This window comes from Xenopus tropicalis, chromosome 8 (assembly GCF_000004195.4).
Source record: "Xenopus tropicalis strain Nigerian chromosome 8, UCB_Xtro_10.0, whole genome shotgun sequence".
Lineage (NCBI taxonomy): Eukaryota > Metazoa > Chordata > Amphibia > Anura > Pipidae > Xenopus > Xenopus tropicalis.
In genome coordinates this window covers 122576117-122596403 of record NC_030684.2, presented here as the reverse complement: position 1 = coordinate 122596403, position 20287 = coordinate 122576117, and the positions used below count along the sequence as shown (strand labels likewise).

At 38.6% G+C, this 20287-nt stretch overlaps 1 protein-coding gene across 1 annotated transcript in view; it reads right to left on the bottom strand.

Moving 5' to 3' along the window:
• The window catches only part of LOC101733357 (deleted in malignant brain tumors 1 protein), a 79284-nt gene that overhangs the window by 35172 nt on the left and 23825 nt on the right, over positions 1–20287 (bottom strand). The window contains exons 8-17 of the mRNA XM_031891743.1: positions 19808–19876; positions 16790–17104; positions 16040–16084; positions 14389–14538; positions 13121–13225; positions 10801–10884; positions 10068–10157; positions 9416–9493; positions 6646–6729; positions 6288–6343 (exon numbers count right to left, since the gene is read on the bottom strand). Of these exons, the coding sequence (XP_031747603.1) occupies positions 6288–6343; positions 6646–6729; positions 9416–9493; positions 10068–10157; positions 10801–10884; positions 13121–13225; positions 14389–14538; positions 16040–16084; positions 16790–17104; positions 19808–19876 (1076 nt within the window). The remainder of the gene's footprint in view (positions 1–6287; positions 6344–6645; positions 6730–9415; positions 9494–10067; positions 10158–10800; positions 10885–13120; positions 13226–14388; positions 14539–16039; positions 16085–16789; positions 17105–19807; positions 19877–20287) is intronic.

Sequence of the window (20287 nt, the reverse complement as noted above, 5' to 3'; positions counted from 1 at the left end):
TTTATGAATGCAGAGATGTCGGCCAACCCTATGTCATGAGAGTGATAATAATCCCATCCTGGATTTTGTTAAACTTAATTTCCACTTCATGGTAAAATAAGGTCTCATTAGGAATCATTATCACTCTCACAATATGGTGTTGGTTAAAGTCCCCACGAATGGAAATACGGGGTACTGTAGCGTATGCTGGAACCATATGCTCTTCTGTAAAACATATGTAGTGATCCCTGGAATTACCAGCAGGGAAGGCGGCAGTAGTTCAAGAGTTCCCCTTAATTTATATTTTTCAAAATGTCTTCATAACCATTGCTGGTTACAGTGTAAAGCTTTTCCCCATTCAAACAGGGGAGACTTGAGTCTGTAACATAGCCCTTAAACTTCCTGTCTAACAAACCCCTCCTTTTCTTTAAGCCTGACAACAAGTCCCTCCTTTTCCTCTACAACTTAGTTGAGGTAAAAGAGAGGCGTGTTTATACTGAGATATTATGTCTCTATAAATTAACTCTCCTGATACTGGTGAGAGGTTATAGGGGTAAAACAATACAATTTTGGCCAAATTGCTTTATGATAAAAAAACAGGGTTTTTTTTAACTAAAATAGTAAGCAAAATGCATTTTTCAACAAAAGCCTTATATAGTTTGCTTATATAAATATAGGGGTATATTTCCCAACTGTGTTCACATCAACTATGGGTTCAAGATAATACTGAACTGAGCTTCCCAATCCCAAAATGGCATCCTTAGATACTATCTGATTATAACAATCCCTTCACACCTTATATGAGACCATATGCCTCATATTTGTACTATGACCTAGGAAATATCTTTAAAATACAATTATTCATTGTTACACCCACAGTAGAGCAAATCTCTATTAACTGGATCTCTCTAATAAAGATTGTTACTATACAGTCCACAGCCAATGTCAGGATAAGGGGGCAGGATATTTTTTTATATTTTTTTTAAGTGTCCTTTACACTTCTATAAAGAAAATCATTCATTCAAATCAAATCATTCCAATACTTTATAACGTTTTTCAGATTTTTACTGTTATTATAGATTATATTTTTTTGTCAGCAGGTTATGTTGTTGTTAAATGTTGGATCAGATTTTACAGATAGACCAAGGGTAGGTGGTTTTCCTGTATTCTGAAAAGCTATGATGTATCAGATAAGCTACATTTATTACTGTTAGCAAAACGTTATACTGTATGCTGTGGCTTGGTTCATTAGCAACACAGGAGTCTATTGAATCAAGAGCTATAAGAAAAAAAACACTCCAAAATGGAGGAAAGTAAAAAACAAAGAATACAGCAAGGCAAATGTTGATGTCATTTTTACTCATAGTCATGGTACAGTAAACAATGAGCCCCAAAAATGGGAAACTTTGATACATGTAATAATGTACTATTACATGCTGGGAGAATGATTGCAATATAAGTGATTTGCATTGTAACAGTTCAACATATTTAGTAGAAAACTTCAGTGGATTGGGAAAGATTTGTCTTCCTTGGAGGTTGGGAAGCTCTAGATCTTGATCTAGACAAATTAAGACCTTTATAACTTTTAGGTTGAAGGGGTCATTCTTGTTTTTTGCCCCCCTGACCTTTAGGGTGAGAGTTGCTTTTTTATCGCTGTTGTCAACTGAAGAGGTTTAAATTGCTTCCTGTTTTCCCAGATAATCTATAAAGGTAGGCGCCTCTTTGGGATCATTGAACATTCTGGTCCCTGAGAGTAAGAAGATTTTAGGTTGGCTGGATACAACAAAGTTATTATGGAGATTCACCAAAGCTTGGTTAGTTTTTAGAAAACTCTTAGAGCCCCTAAGCAACCTGGCTGGGCTGCTTAGAGCCTCTTAAAACCACAAATATAACTCTCTGGATCTTCCCCACCCTAGCCAGAGTAAATCAGTGAGGATTCTTTTATGCCAATTCTAGACCTGAGAAACTGTAGATATGACCTTCCATCTTCTCAGGTGCCAAACCAGATGTCCTTCACATCATATGAGTTGTTATTCATTATAATCATCATCTTAAACTTTCTTTATTCCCGCCAAATCCTTTTTTTTTTTTTTTTAAATAAATTTATCCTCAAATGTGACTTAAATATTCTTCCCCCACTTGCTGTTTAAGTCCAATGCTTTGTGATTATGCAAATCTTATCTCTTATTTTTCATTAATCCTTCCTTCTGTCTCAGCAAAGTCATGTCTCCTCCAGTTACATGGGAGTAGGAGAAACAATAGGTTACCTGAAAGCAGTTCTAATGTGTAGCGCTGGCTCCTTCTGAAAGCTCAGACTCAGGCACAATGCACTGAGATGGCGCCTACACACCAATATTACAGCTAAAATACATTTATTGGTTCAAGAATAACATTTTAAATGGTAGAATTAATTTCCAATGTGAACAGTTCATCCAGCGCATATTTTTTGGTTGTTTTGCACATGTTTTCCCCTAAACGGTTAAATTTTGCTGTGCATGTCTTTCCTTTCTTGAGAATCACTTAAAATATCCATTGTGCAGAAAAATGTGCAAATGGCTCGCAAATAAAATTAAAGTTTGCGTGACCATGGCCACTTTCCAAATATTAATTTGCAATTTGCTAAATCTGTTTAGCAAATATTTTTTGGTTTGATTTGGATGCAGACTGTGTGCATAAATATTTGCAAATGGCTGTTATGCCATATTTAAAAAAACTCATAAGGACATTTGCGCTGCAAATAAAAATGAGCAATTGTGTCTGCACATTAAATGCACCGATCTTGTCCAGCTTTATAAATATAAACACGGGCAGGGCAAATATGTTCAGTGTGCAAATTCTGCGCTGCTCAAACTTTATTAATAAGCCCCACTAATTATTAGTTTATTGTGCTCAAAAGTATATAATATGCGGAGCTTGACTTTATAATATGTAGGAAAAATATTCACACATGCAAAAAAAGGCCATTTTACCCAAAAATACCATTTCGATTTTTTTTTTAGTAAATTAGCCCTTTAGTATAGACTAGATGGATTATATACTGTAGATAAATATATTGTATGTGCACCTTAGTGTATATATATTTAATATACATGATATATATACATGTTGAATAAAATTTACAGACCCCATGTATGTGGTTTTCCTGTATTCGGAAAAATGATGATGCAGCAGCTAAACCACATTTGGTTCTGTTAGCAAAATGTCATACTGTGAGTTGTGGCTTTTAATGTTGCTCAAAAGGAAAGCTGTGTGCTAATGGGAACATGTGCCACCCAATCAACAGATGGATAAGGAAACACAGACTAAAATATTATTTAAAAAACAGAAATGAAGATGAAATTGAAGAGAAAACACTACTGTAACTTCGGCTCAATAGCTTGCCTTCCCAGACTAGTACCAGTAGAACCTGGGTTACACTGTACTCTCTCACCCAGAATGGGCCTTCGCTAAGTGGAAGAGGAAGGTGAGGGTGTTGTGCAACTACACCGCTCTTGCTTATATACAGAAAAATAAAACGCTAGAGGTTCTTGCAAACAGCAAAATAACAAGTGTTTATTGAACACCCACAGGGTTACTCACAATACAGCTTCTCAGGGGCCAGTGGTACAGGCAACACCACATACAGAGTGTAATACAGACTGACACTCCCCTGCGGGCCGACTTGGCAGGAATCTCACTTCCCCTCTGCCACACCCCATAATGGAACTGCTCTTTTTATCTCAGCCCTAACTGCCTTACACCCCTAGAGTGGTACTATAAAGGGAGCTACACCTGCCACTATCTATTGCCTCATTCACGGGGCCCTGTTCCCCGACTATAACTAGGCCCGAGCCCCGGGCTCACAGCAACACCCACCCTGTTCCTCAGGTGGAAGCAAAGTGCCACTCCTTTCCCAGCACTATACCAAAGTGAGGCAGGAAGTGGTCACCATACCTGCTAGCCAATAGCACACACATGTTAATGAACTTACTTAGATACATTCCCTTCTGCCCAGCAACTAAGGGAACTGAACCCTCTGGGTCCCTACACTAGCATTTGCCTCTAAAAGAGCGGTGAAATTTTGATATGGTGGACTCTAATTTCACCCCCATAAACTATAGAAACATTTTAATCTATGTTCATCTATGTTCCATTTTCTTTCATTATACAGAGTCCAATGTACCCTCTAAGCTGTGAGCTTGTGTGGGCGCAAACAAATTTTAAGGCCAGCACATACAACAAATTGTGAAAACTCTAAGGGGGGGAATATAATAAAATCCATAAAGTAAAAAATGTGCACAAATAAGAATAAAAATGTGCATTTCGCAATGTAATATTTTATATTAGACTTATTGCTTGGCGAATTTTAAGTTGTGCCTGAAGATGGCGTTATTGTTAGCGTGTTAGCATTAGTTTCATTAGCGCAAAAATAATAACTTTAGTAATATGGCGCCTATTTATTATGCTGTGCAAAACAAAATTTGTAGAAAAAATGGTTTAAAAAGCTGTGTAAAATTAATGGTGAATTTCGCACGTCTGAGCGCCAGATTTTATGCTGTTATTTTACTCAAGTTCCGGTGGAAGAAAAAACACATAAAAAAATATGCAATTATTTACTCAGCAAAGCCTGACGGTGGGGCGAATTTTGTTGCAGTTTTTTACACAGCATAATAAATAGGCCCCAATACTGCGCCCTGCAATCACTATTTTACTGTTGTGTGAAAGGCAAAGGGCTCGGGAAAGGGGTTTTACATTCACACAAAGGCACAATTGTTAGCAATGATAATCTTTAGTCCCACTGGAAACGATTTCTTCGTTAGCAACCTAAATTACATTCCCCGGATATTTTGTATTTATTCTAACCTGAGCAAAAAGTTTTTAAAAAAGCACAAACAAGTTTAAAATGTGCGCACAAAATAATTTTTTTACACTTGTAGCCTTGAAAGAATTAGAACATTGATAGAGCCCCCCCTTTACTTGTTCCAGGCACTTCTGTATCTAATAAATAAAGGCGATTTGATAGAGAAACTAGTTCTGGTTATTCCAAGGGGAATGCTCTATTGATGATAAAGTTGTTGGCTCCTTGCTGGTCGGCTTCTAGTCACCCAAGTCTGCGTCATCATAATCACAGCTGATAGAGATTGCAGGAGGGTGGGACAATCCATTTGCCATATTCTGTGGGCTTGCAGATTGGGTCTCTATCATAAAACAGAAACAGACCCCAGTTTGCTTAGTTCACCAACAAGTAAAACAAGTAACTCAAATGTAGTGCTTATTTACTATAATCAGCTATTCTCTAAAATCTATTTGCATTTTATATTTTTGTTCTACCTCTTTAAACTCACTGCATGTACGTCTTTAGTGACAGATCTGTACATTTAAGATCAACACCATTTATGCTATAGTTCTGGAACTGCTTTTGCCCTGCCGCATGTTACTGAGTGATGAAGACAGGATCATAAAATGCTGGCACTTGATCCCTCATATGTCAAAAAAGGCACAATGTTTGCCCAGGTGCTGTAAACCATAACAACCAATACAATGTTTGCATTTGAACAGGTGACAGTGCTACAGTTATATACTGATTGTTCGCTATTGGGGATTAGACTTAAAGCAAACTTTGTGCCTTTTATTAAATAACCCATTAGTCTTAAATACTGTTTTTCAGGAATAGATTCAGATAAATTCTAAAAGGTGGTGCAGTATAACTTACATCCATCCAACTTAGCATCCATGTCAACAGTGTATTTCAGTGCAAATTAATTTATTATTAGTTATTGTTTTGGTAGGTTAAGGTGGCCACACAAGGGCTGATCCATCCCAAATGGAGAACCTATTATGTGGAACAGGATGACACCACACTTCCATGTAGAACTGATCAGCTTGTAGACTGATTGGTCAGACCAACGCATTTAGTCCCCAAACGCATCAGCTTTGTGGAATATTTGAAACAACTACACTGCACACAGTACCACATGCTTTCTCCTATGGACAATCTGCCTGGGATCTTAGCTTTTATCTTGGTTTGAAATTTTTATCCATATTTGTAGCTAAGATGCAATGTTTACCAATATATACCAGAACCCAACCTGTATGTGACCATCAAAAAGCTATCCTTCCCCAACAGGTTTACTAACTAGTCAGAACAATGAAAGACCTGCATTTATACATGTTAATTCCATGTCTCTTGTTTCTAGCTAAAGGAACCTATTCCATTATACCTAGTGCGGTTTCTGAAGATCCCTTGTTGCAAATTGGTTTGAAATGTTATCAATGTCATATGGTCGGCAACATAAAATATCATTGTTGACTAATAAATAACTCCATACTGTACCTGCATCATCGTATCCATAGTCTGAGATCATGTTCTGTGGGAGGGTTCCAGCTGTAACACAACAGATGTCATCTGATGTTAATGTAAGAGGAACAAAAAGGTGAGATTTTATATTGCACCAAAACTTCATATAATCACAGCACTCACTGTGAAGAGAAGACCATCAGAATGTGTAGTGAAAACTGTCATAAAAACATTTCATAAAAGGTGACAAACTGCAGATGTCACTGCATCATAATCCAAACCAACCTCAGTCAGCCTCAGTGGACACAATTAAAGTACCCAGTATCTAGTTGGATAATATCTATGCAATTTTGTTTTTAATTAAAATCACTGTAGAAATTGTGCTGTACCATCAGACGTGAAAGGAGATCCATCCTTTTCTGGCTCTTCATTGTCATCATAGTCATCTGATGGAAGCCTGTCATTCAATGATCCTGAGAAAGAGGAATTGACAAAGTAGCACCAGTCATCTTTTATAGATTTTACCCCATATTTGTTTTTCATAGTTATTGTGGGTGCCGGCTGTTCTGCAGCACGTCCAAATCAACAGTAAGAGATCAAGGAGAGTATTGGAGCTTTGAACACTGCCACAAGTAGTTAAAAAATTCATGTTTGCCATGAGCTTTAGGACTAAGCTTAGATATATACATACAGTGCATCTTCTCTGCTGCCATAAAAGTGCCCCAAACTACAGTACTACTGTTGCCTCCCATTGACATAATTAGGGACCACCTGAAACTAATAGTACTAATGGTTCTCAACTCAAAAATATGCACTATTAGTGTTTTCCATCTGAACACCAACAGTATTGGGAGTGATGGCAGAGGCAGCCATCAAGAACTTCTGCTCAGGTTCACTACAAGGAAAGGAAGAGGACCACATATGTACTCCAATATTCAAAATTGAATACATCCAAACACACTCCTTATGCTTCCCTGTAACTGAGCCAAGCCCCATTGCATCCATCCTGCCTTTGCTGCTGAATGGCTCAAGTGTGCCTATTGACAATGTGGAACCATGGAGCTACCACCACCCTTGTCTTAATAGGTGCAGCAGACTTGTGCCAAAATCATGCATTAACAACACTGAACGCTGAAAGTGAAGCATTGTGGGTAAAACATATGGCTATGCTTCTGAAATATCACTTTGCATGCAGCACTTGTGCTCATAAATAACCTCTAAGAATTATATTCAACCTCTAGTTATAGTTCTCTCTACAATAAATGATGATAATATAATGGAGAAGCTATGTGTCAGATTTATCATTCCCCCTATAGCAGAATTTCTATAAGATTATGAAAAAGGCTGCTACCAGAATATTTTATGAGGTATTCGCACCATATTAAGGCAAAGTGATACCTGAGCTTTAAAGAAAAGCGTCTAAAATACATTTTTATTGAATAACATCTTCAAAATAATTTGCTATTGTTACTGTTAATACTTCTCAGAGAATACAATCTAAATCCACATACCTGCATCATCATATCCATATTCTTGAATCCCATTGTTCAAAGGATGAAGAAAAAAGGAAAAAAAAATCACAAACATTGCATATTTCAAAAGGAAAAATAAAAGCAGTTTTATGGTCTAGCTTCAAACACTAAAAGGTACAAAGGTAAAAAAACAAATGAAAACAGAGGTCACTCAGACCATATTTTTATTTTTTTATGCAGGAACTTTTAAGGTTAAATGTCTTAGTTGCCTTAAGTCATACTACTCTAGCGTTGACCCATTTTTCAAAAACATTAGGCCTTGAGAGTGTTGAATGGAAGATCCCATACTTGTACATAGTTTATAATTTGAAGGCCTCATCCAAGTCTCCTGATTTCTTTCCCTTGCCTTCCTAAATAATCCAAAGTAATTTCCAATTAGTTATTAGTCCAAATAATCATTAATGCTGCTTGGTCTTATGGTTCTGATCAGTATTTTTTAAACCCTGCCATAAGGAGGCTCCAACATAGGAGTGGAGTGTAGGCGGCAGGAGCCTTAATTGGAGCTAGGAAGGTGCAGTCTAGACAAGATGAGCAATGTTTAGCTGGGGATGCCAGTTAAGAAGGGGTTAATGAGGACAGAGTGAATCATGGTGAGCAGCGTGTTGGGATTGGTCAGGTTAAGGTCAGGATAAAGGCTAGGAAGTGGGCAGTTGCAAGGACTAAGAAGGGAAGGATGGCCTTTTCCTATTCTGGTAGGATTGCAAACAGCATCTTGCCCACCCACATTTGTAGTTTTTCTCAGGAATGGGTTATTCGGTTATTGTATTGTTCCTTATGCGTTCTCTAAATGTATTGCTTTAAAGTACAGCACTATGTATACAAGTAGCTTAATATAAATAAGCTCCATGGGGAAGGGACCTTCTCTCTCTTGTGTGTGCCTTAACATGTGCCGCTTTGTGGCCAATAATGAAAATTCAAATCCGAGGGTGTTTTTGGAAACTTGTTTATGGAAAAACATCACAATTAGGCTTAATCATTTTTTTTTCCTTGATTGCTAGCATATTTACAGAAAAAACTCTAATCACATTAATTCGTAGATTAATAACAATCACCAAGAAAATCCCATTGTTACATTGATTTTAAGTTTAAAAAAAAAAAAAACGTGTTCCATGACAACAATCTATTATACCCAACTCGGCTTTCTTATCATACCTTCAACTATAAAGCTACTGCAAACATAATTTCCACGCCAAACCTAAAAGCCTATCAGGATCCCTACAAAAATTCACAAGAGCAGCTCTCCAAGGTGAAAAAATGTCATATTATTATGGATTATTAAATGACACCACCAATTCTCCAATGGACTCGCATATCTCAGCCTGGCAAAAAGACTTGAACCTCACAATTGTTCCAATTGATTGGAATATAGCCTTTGCAATTATATCGGCTACTTCAAAATCAGTCAGGTTCATGGAAACCAGTATCAAACTCATGCTCAGATGGTATCTGGTACCCTCAAGGTTTTATAAAATTTACCCACAAACAGCCACTAAAATGTGCTGGAGAAAATGTGGACAGGAAGGGACTCTTGTGCACACCTGGTGGAACTGCCCTAAAATACAAAAGTATTGGCAAGAAGTATTGGAGTTAACAAGCAGTGTAATTAAGCAACCGATGAACCACTCACCTTCAAAATCTGGATTTGGACTTTCTGAAATTCTCCGACAAACTCCTTGTAGTACACATACTAGAAGCAGCAAGGCTTCTTTAAGCCCAAAAATGGAAAACTGATCTTATTCCCTCAATGCTAGAACTAAAAAACTTTATCAACCTATCACGAACGCTTGAATATCACAATGCAAGGATTAAGAACTCTCTACGTAACCACCATAAGAAATGGGACTCATGGAAGAACTTTACTGAGGTTGATATCCAGGAATAATAGCCAATAATGTATATTATTTGCTTTCCATAATTTTTTTTTTCCTTCCCCTCTCCCTCTCCCCTGTTCTCTTCCCTTTTATTTCTTCCTACTTTACTTCCTTCTCTCGTTATGCTCTCTCTCCCTGTGACTGTATGTCTTAACACATACAGACACATTCAATATTTGAGATACATCTAGATATAATGTAAAGCTTCACTGTTAACCTTGCAACCTTGTATATGCAAAAAACTGTCAATAAAAAAAAACACAAACGAAAAAATAATTTTTTGTTGTAGTTTTTTAAGCAACTGTGGCCATTGCAATGCAGTCCCCTATACAAACTTGTAAAAATATAAATCCCTTATTTTTTTAATATCACAAGAAATTGCAGAAAGGGGAATTGAATCGACCTCACCTTGGCTACGAGGAACCAATGACCCTCTGTTCTTCTCAGTCTCTTCTATATCATCATAGTCATTTAATGGACATTTGTTGGTTGATGCGTCTATTAAACAATGTGGGAATCAATGCATTTAATAGACAATGTCCTAATTCTGTTCTTAATACTCAATAATTATTGGATATCCATACTACTAAAAGATCATTTAAACATTAATTAAGCCCAACAGGATTATTCTGCCTCCAATAAGGATTAACTATATCTTAGTTAGGATCCGAGTTTAAATTTGCACCAGGTTGCAGATGTTTATGCTTATCTATACAATTTCTGTAGTTTCCTTATTTACATTACTTATATGTTATTCAGAGACACATTTTATTAATGCAAGCATTTGAAAATCAGGAATGTACTCCGTCTGTGTGTTTACAGAAATTTTAGTTGTTATCAGTAGCAGTTATGGTATATGTTATCCACTTCCCTCCCTGGTGTTATTGGGCATCTAAACTTTCCAATTCATCCTCTAAAATGCAGTGATTTGCTTTTCTATAAATGAGAAAAGGAAAAATAAGAAATTTAAAAAGGAGTCTAATGATGTATGGCATGCGGACCTTTATCAATACGAAAGAAAAGTGCTACTAAAATTGACAGGTATGTTAGAGACATATAGTAGATCTGCAACTGAGCCTAATCTTGAACTTATTGCTACATTAACTTAAAGTCAGATTAAAGAAACACTAAATGGGATTACCTGTAACTGATATTACACTTTTTTTGTCTTCACTGGCACTTGTGTAATATTCCAACTTCTGATCTTTGGTATCCACAAGAGAATCTGTAAAGACGATAATGTAAGTAACGTACTGTAGAGTGATAATGTGATGTAAATGATTTTTGTGCAGTATCACTAGATACTCGATTATCTTGCTCTCAGCCAATCAGAACTCTTCCCTAGTTTAGTCAGTGAGAAGAAATCTGTATAACATGTAAAATTCTCATTAGAACGAGTGGATCTGGGATTGATTTGACCACCCATGTGCTGGACCAAATCGAGCTGGTTCAATTACTGGCCCAGGGGTCAATGATCATATCATACCAAGGGGCCTAATTCGCGCGAACATCGGGTGTTCGGAAATTCACAAACTTTTTGCGATGTTCGTAATTTGGGTTCGCCGCGTTTTTTTTTCCGCTGCGTTTTTTCTCGCCCTAAAAACACACATGGCGTTTTTCAGCCTAGTACTGGTGTAAGCAAATCCCATTTCCATGGTGCTAATAGTGCGAAATAGCAAAAAACGCCGCGTATTTCCGCTAGGTCTGCCAGCTGCCTTTGCATTTTTACGCAACGCTGTGTCAACAAAGTATTTTTCAGAGAAATTTTTGCCCTTGATCCCCCTCCTGCATGCCACTGTCCAGGTCGTGGCACCCTTTAAACAACTTTAAAATCAGTTTTCTGGCCAGAAATGGCTTTTCTAGGTTTTAAAGGAGAAGGAAAGTCTAAAAACAACATGAGCTCAATAACTTAGCCTTATTACAGTCATAAACATATTTCCTGAACTCACCTTTCTGTTGCTTAATCTGCCTCTGACATGGAAAAGTCTTGTCAGTAAATGCAGTACCTGCTCTAAGCCTGTGCAGCTTCCTGTCTCACTGAACACAGATTGTCCAGGACACAGACATGCTCAGTGCAGAGCAGAGAGCTCGCTTTTTTTTTTTTTTCCTTTGAAGATCTGCAGTCCCTGAAGAAATGCTAGACCCCGTTAGCCCCACCCACTTCACTCTATTGTCCAATCGGAATGCTCCTGTTTTTTCTAGTCCTGCCACAGTCCCACTATCCCACAGCCACAGTCCCACTATCCCACATCCACCAGCCATCCCACAGTGCCACTATCCCACATTCCCAGCCATCCCACAGCCACAGTCCCACTATCCCACAGCCACAGTCCCACATCCAAAAGCCATCCCACACAAAACCAGTAACAAACAGAATTAGGATTATTTATTAAAGATATCATATAATAAAAACAACTGTATAAGCCACTTACATCTAATAGTAACCGTGCTGAGCAAATATGGCTCCGTTAAGGGTAGTAAGGGCAGTGACAGAAGCATGCCAATACCGATTACATCACCGGGGTCACGAAGCCGCGCATGCGCATTGGAAGCAGACGCAAGGGCGGAAGTGATGTAAACATTTTTAAAATGTCGGCGCCAAAGTATGAAGACCGGACATTCTTCGGCTGGATGGTGCGCTGATACAGAAGCAGCGAGTGAGTTTTTAATGCGGCGGTTCAGGAGGGGGGCTGATGGTCTAAAAAAATATACCGATATCATCTTTTCACTTTCCTTCTCCTTTAAAGTTCGCCTCCCCATTGAAGTCTATGGGGGTTCGCAAAGTTCGCGAATATTCACGCTTTTTGGCGTAAGTTCGCGAACGGGTTCGCGAACTTTTTTTTTGAGGTTCGCTACATCCCTACCCATCAGATGAGGACCACATTAATAAGCCCATAAGATCCTTATTGGACAGGAGAATCAAACCTTTCTTATGGATATCAGACCCATACACAGGCCATTAAGCTCTAGACTTGGCCTGTGTATGGCCACCTATATGGAAAAGTCTCCTGAAGACTCTTTGCTATACAATATAACCTATGGGCACATATTGAAAGACTTGCCTTTGAGCCTGAAAATTTTAAAAAAGGACTTTATCTCTGGAAAAGAACCACAATTGTCTCAATTTACCCGACTGTGGTATATAGTGGAAAACATATTTCACTCATCATTCACAACTCCTACTTTTTATCATCTTGATCTTGATTGGCAAGAGCGCAGCCTATAGCCCCTCCCACTGAGTTACAATTTCCGTAGAAGGATCTAACAGGGGCGGGGTTAAATGGTCACATTGTAACATTATGAAGACATTACTACACAGATGTTTAATAGTGAATAGAATGACACATGTAATTATAATTGTTTATCACATCATATAGCAACTCTTTACAGGTAAGTTAACCTTTAAAACATTTGACTCTTTCAAACTCATAGTAAATAAAATACATAGCAGACGGACATACCTGATCCCTCAGAGAGAGCCTTCTCGAATCCTTCCATAGCAAAATTAATCTCCTCATAAATGGGGAAGGCAGGAGACAGTAAAGAATCGGTTCTGGTCTTAAGAACTGACATGTAAAAATGTAAATAATACTGATAATTATTTCTACACAAATCAAAAGGAAATTTGTACATGCTCTTTGAAATATAGGTGAGAATGTCAACAGCATCGTCTCAGCAGTGTGACGCAATAAGGGAATTAAGTAGAATGAAAAATAATGATTTAATCTTAAGGCAGCTGGTAATGTAATCAAAATCATTTGGGGTCATTTACCCTGATCCTGGACAGAAGTGCAAGAGCAGAGGGGCAAAAAAGTTAGAGAGGCTGCACAGGGCACTTTGTATGCCAGGGATCCCCAACCTTTTATACCCATGAGCCACATTCAAATGGAAAAAGTGTTGGGGAGCAACACAAACATGGAAAAAGTTTCTGGGGGTGCAAATAAGAGCTATAATAGGCTATTTGGTAGCCCCTATGTGAACTGGCAGCCTATAAAAGGCTCTGTTTGGCTTTACATTGGGTTTTATGCAATCAACAATTGCCCCCAAGCCAGAAATAAAAAAATGAGCACTTGCTTTGAGGCCACTGGGAGCAACATCCAAGGGATTGGGGAGCAACATGTTGCTCACGAACCACTGATTGGGGACCACTGCTGTATGCACATGGGTGGAGGTGGGTTTGGCACAGTAATTTAATAATGAACAAGATATATTTGGAAGGTGATATCTGAAAAAACTGCCAGTATCTTGTTTTCTGTTGTTGCCCAGAAGAGTAAAAGCAAGAAAAAGAATCCCAGCAACTGGCATATCAACTGTAAAACATATTGTAAGATCATTAATGTAAAACAAATTATTTCTTTATGCAAAATCTGGTAGTTGATTTAAATTTATTAAAAGGGGTGCTAATACTACTATTTTAGCATATTTCACATATTACAGCAACACATTAAATAACTGGGTTCATTCAGCCAAAGACTCTGCACCCAAAGCAACAAAAATGAATGCAAAAAAAATAGATCAATATCTTTTTGTCTGCTTTGACAATTCTCTTCATTCTTATAGAGAACCTAAAGACTAAAAGAGACCAGTTTTGTGTTGTGTGGTCAGAGTTTCTGTAATGCACCACATGGCAATCATGGCTATCTAAAGTTATATCCCTCAATGTCTAAGTTGTTAGTTCTGCAATTTTTAAAATATTTCTTGAAAACAGATGTACCAAGAAGTAACTTACCCATTCTGTACCAGTGCAGGTTTCTTGCTAGAGCCCAGACAACCATTATTCCCAAACCCAAAAGTATTGCCAAAACAATACAGGCGATGATGGGGATGTTGCTAGAAACATACACAGTACTGATGCGAGAAGTTGCTGAGGTAGGCGGTCCTAAAATAAAAGTCAGATTTAAAAACTGTTATATAATAGCATCTATCTCTAAATAACAACTATGGATTTGTAGTATACAGCTGCTTCTCTGTTCAAACACTCAGGTACATTTCATGTACTGTATTGTATTCCAACAGCAGCTAAGCAAAACTAGGGCGGTGGCAACAGCCAGGCATAAGAACCTAGCCCTCATCCAACAAAATGTTTTATTTTCTAGGTTGTGTATGTAAGATTAGTCTCAGAATCTTAACAAACACAAAAACATAGTCAATAGTACACAAAGTCAGGAACAGAAATCAAGAATTCAGTCAAATGTAATAGCACCCAGCAACTCAGTGGGAGAAGGGATCTATAACTGGGCACCTACTTTATGTATGTCCAATAATATAAATGTATTTGATGCCAGAGATACATGTCCCAGTGTCCAGTGTGTGCAACATGACAACTTTCTGGCACATTGATCCCTCAAGCCAACAAGGAGGAGGATCTGGTTGATGTTATTTTTGTAATGCATCACAGTAGACCTACACTTAAGATGGACCAACGACATACACTGCCAGTTTATAAGAAAACTTTAGATGAAAAGCATAGAATCATAGATACTAAAGTGCTGAACCAAGAAACATTATTTTGGGCCAAGTCCTAGTTGATGAAATTAAAATGTCAAAACTGGCATTAAGTTATGTTTTTACTTCAAATTCATGTTGACCATCCATAATAAGAGAAGCAAGAGGTTGCTTACTGGGAAAAACAAGAAGCTTCTTGTTTGACAAGACATATTAAATACATTAGGAATAAAAATGTCTGGAAGAAGATGAAACATTGCAGGGTTTATCATTTCTATCATAGAAAAGAGTCCAACAAACTTGGGGCAAAGTTTGGAAAATAAGATATGTTGGTGGATTTGTTACTAACAATATACAGAATACTGAGAAGGATTTTTCCTTTATGTATCAGCAAAAGTCTTTTGTGAAAGATATGATTAAAGAATAGGAGGCTGTCATTGGTAGCAATCCAGATAGCAACATATAACCGATACTGTCACTGCAGCAGCGTTATCAGAAAAAACCTAAATAAATGAGGCAGAATGTAGTCCAAAAACAAAAAAAGAAAATTAGAAACATGAGATGTTATGAACAAATTGTACACAACATGAATACCGCACTGATTCAAAAACCTATTTTGGATGTGCAAATTAGGCTAAGAAGGGGTCAAAGAGAACCGTATGCTATGCATGGGGAAAAAAAGGTATGTGATGAAAAGTCATGTGTTTTTAAAGATTCGGTTTGGCTTGTAATGTGGAATTAGCCAAATCTAAATTCTGATGAAAAAGACAAAATCTTGGTCAAATCCTGAACCGAATCCTGGATTTGGTGCATCCCTAATAAATTGCAAATACTATAATATGTATTTCTTATGAGCTAAGCGGAACCTTAATAATTGATATATCTCCAAAGGAACGTTGAAATAGAAAGACCAAAAATCTCTGGTTTAGACTCACCTGTAGTGAAAGACAGGGCAGTTGTGGGCAAACTTTCTTTTTTTCCTGTAAAGAAAATGTATGAAATGAAATAAAGCCTTTTTTACAAGCTCAAATTACACTTATTCCATTGTAAAAGGAAATTGTGAGTGCAATTGACACAGTCTATCAACGTGGCTGCCATTAAAGTGACAAAAGCTGGACATAATTTTGGAGACTTTAATGACCTAAGGATAAAGTTATTGAGAGAGAACAAAGATACACATCTGACTGACCTAAAACTGGGCTGCAGTCTTTACATTGGTTCCAGACAGTGCTACAGAAGAGCATGCTTTGAGTGTGTAACCCAGTAGTAGTATGATTTACTGCTATGTACATACAACATTCTAAAGCAGTGCAAGTTTAGATGACAATATGACTCCAAATAAGTTCTCTGTTGCTATGGTGGATAGAAGTATATTATTGGGTGGATACATGGACTACAGTTTGTAATGTAGTATTCATTCTTCTCATCCATGTAAATCCCACTCTTACCTTGTATTGGAGAGGTACTAAGTCACATCCCTTGGATTAAATCCTATATATCAGCTGTAGTTTATTTACTCACCAGTGCAGAGATAATAAAGAAATGTATTAATAATGTAAGTTGGAATACCATAGTGTAATCGGCACTACAGGCACCAAACACAGATAAGTATATGAATTCACACAGCAAGATGTCACAATAGTTATCCCATTACTCAACTCATATGAAGGTTAATAGTCACCTACCAGTGCATATGACCCCAGCATCCTCTTTGTGGTGACAGTCGCTCCTATTCCAGCGCACAGAGAAACAATCTTGCAGCGCCTGTTCATGGCCTTTGCAGGACACCTCATCTAACCAGATGGGACCAGTCCCACTCCCAAACATGGCCTCCCCGGTGGCATTGATAGCTGAGACACAGCCCAACTGTGCACACACCACTTCCGCATCCTTCCTGTCCCAGGAGTCATCACACACCGTTCCCCAGGCTCCCTGGAAAAATACTTCTACTCTGCCAGAGCAATTGTCCTGCCCCCCAATGAGACGTACCCTGTCGGAATCTAAGGAGGGTACAGAACAATAATTGGTTTTGTTAAAAAAAAAAGTCTTACAATGAGCAGAAAATGAATTAGTGATGTAACAATATAACCAAATAATTTTGTTTTGGATTATGTTGTTATTCTGAGAGACAAATTAATATTTATTAGCACAGGTATTGATAAGTAAATACGGAGGCAAACAAGAATATGGAAAATAGTGGCATTTCTGTGATGTTACGTTAATTGGAGGTGTATAATGTTTCCATTAGTTATTTCAGTGAATATATATATAAATAAACCGGCTGAAAAACTTGCCACGGAAAAAATTGGCTTGAGCAAAAAAAAAGTCAAGCAGCTCAAAAAAATTGTCTCATGTCAAAATAGTCATTCATGTCAAAAAGATTTGTAAAAAAATTTGCAAAGCAGTGTTTTGCTATTTTTTTCACAGTTTTGTTAATTTTTGGGGGGAAATGGGACAGATTCGTTCATCACTACCTGACAATGAATCTTCAAGTGAAGACAAAGTTTTAAACAGGACAGTTTGGTTGTCGCACATCCTGCCCCACTAATCAGCACCTCTGAGTAATTGACTATTGGCAGTTACCAGGGTCGGACTGGGGGGTGCAGGGCCCACCGGGGCTCCCGCCCCAGGGGCCCTGCAGGTGCCCCAGCCGCGTCCCCTAACCCCCCCAAGGGCCCCCCTAACCCCCCCCGAAGGGCCCCCGCCTGACGTCCTCCCCGAGCGCGTATAAATTGAACGCGTCGGGGAGGAACAGTCAGTAGCGGGGAGCGCCGGCAAAGGTCGGACTGGGCCGCTGGGGCCCACTAGGGCCGGGGCCCACCGGGATTTTTCCCGGTGTCCCGGCGGCCCAGTCCGACCCTGGCAGTTACTTATAGCTAACAATCAATCTTCCAGAAGATAGACAATGGAAGACAACCTGTGCAGGCTAACATATATTTTAGTTATAAATTCCACTTTCTTTTTCTCTGTTAAATTGTATTGCTTGGTGTATCTGATGAATCAATCAGTGATTAAGGCTTGTGGGAGTATATTCTGTATGCCTATGATCAAGCATCTTTTTAGGTGAAGGTATTAGGGTTCACTCTGCTGTGAGAAAAGGGGATAAAGATTTCTACAGCACTGCTCCTGCCTACCGAACTCCCACAGTCTTTGTCATAGTATGAGTTATTCCTGGTTGAATTATGAAACAGAATTCTATTTTTCTATTTGTTGTAGTAGATTCTATACTCCAGTAAAAGCTTAGCTTGCCCTGCACAATGGTGCTGTGTACAAAGAATGTATATGTCATCATATTATTAGAACAAGGAAACACCCATGAATATTTCCCGAAATGGCGTTTGGCACTTATGGCCCAGTTGGACTGATTATGGCCCTGTGATGACACACTATGCCCCCTGGAGGCTAGTACATGCAACAGTTGGGCTGCCTGTAAGGGAATTATAACACTACAGGAATGCTTTAGGAAGCTATGACAACAATGGCTTAACTATAGAGGAACCAGACTGCTTTCTCTATATTTGTTAGAAATCCACATACCCATTTGGTCTCTTACAGGTGGGTATCAGTGGGGGCCAGGTATAGGATGCTGCATGTAGTGGGCCCCTCTGAAGATTCTTTCGAAGAGTGTTGTAGTTATGGCTCTGTATGGCAGGTGATTAGGAAGTACATGACAGCCAACCAAATAATTAATGGCAGCTTACACAAGGTTAAAATGCAAGCTGAGCCAGTAACACCTGCCCATGAGCTGGGGGTCGGGAAGTTAAAGAGACTTATATTTTCACTGACATGTCTTTTAAAAAAATGTCCTTAAAGGAACAGTTCGGTGTAAAAAATAAACTGGGTAAAATAGATAGACTGTGCAAACTGAAAAATATTTCTAATATAGTTAATCGGGCAAAAATGTTATCTATAAAGGCTGAAGTGAGCAGATGTATAACATAATGGCCAGAACACTACTTTCTCCTTTACAGCTCTCTAACCTCTTAGTTAGTCAGTGACTGTAGGGGGGGCCACATGGGGACATAACTGTTCAGTTAGTTTGTGAGCACGCAGGTCAGATTCAAATGCAAACTAACCAAACAGTTATGTCCCATGTGCCCCCCCCTCAAGTCACTGATTGGTTACGGACTGCTAACAGCTTAGAGAGCTGTAAAAGAGGAAGTAGAGTTCTGGCTATTATGTTAGACATCTGCCCACTCCAGCCTTTATAGATTACATTTTTGGCTAATTAAAGGACATGGAAAGGCTAAGTCACTTGGGGGTGCCAAAATGTTGGGCACCCCCAAGTGACTTTAATCGCTTACCTTTTACCCCAGGCTGGTGCCCCTGTTAGGAGAAAACAGCACCAGCCTGGGGTACCTGCAGCGCTTCCTCCTTCCTGTATCGCCACGTGCACATGCGCAGTAGAGTGAATAGTGGAACTTTAACAGAGAAGTCGGCTTTTCACTCTACTGCGCATGCGCCTATTGTGTTAGTCTTAGCGAAACAAATCAGGAAGGAGGAAGCACATCGCTGCAGCTGCCCCGGGCTGGTGCTGTTTTCTCCTAACAGGGAAACCAGCCCGGGGTACAAGGTAAGTGATTAAAGTCACTTGGTGGTGCCTAACATTTGGGCACCCCCAAGTGACTTAGCCTTTCCTTGTCCTTTAACTACAGTATATTAGAAAATAGAAAAGAGACACAAACTCTCCCATCTTAACTTACCTGTACAGTTATGAAGTGTTGGGCAGCTATCGGCCTCTGTTACAGCTTTATAAGGTTTATGTCCAGAACCTGTACAGAACAGAGGAAAAAAGTAATTTTGGAATGGGTTTTTGTCACAAATAAGATACTATAATATCCCATTTTAACACTCTAGGTTTTTGTGTTTTACTATATCCAGTATTTATAATGTTATTAACAGTTTTTATTCACTTTCCATTTAATTTCATTTGGGCAACTATGCGTAGAGGGGCCAAGAGGGGCCAAGAGCTGGAGGAGAGTATTACCATTTACGTAAAGGTTCAGCCATTTCTCTGTTTTAGAGGGACACTGTGACAATGAATGGACAGTTTTACATTTCCATGAAATCAATGTGTAATATTATTTAAAGTAATGCAGTTTGGGGTATGGGGGGTAAATCTCTATTGAGCTACTGTCATTATTTATGCTTTAATGAAGGAATCTATTCCCTTCTTGACAAAT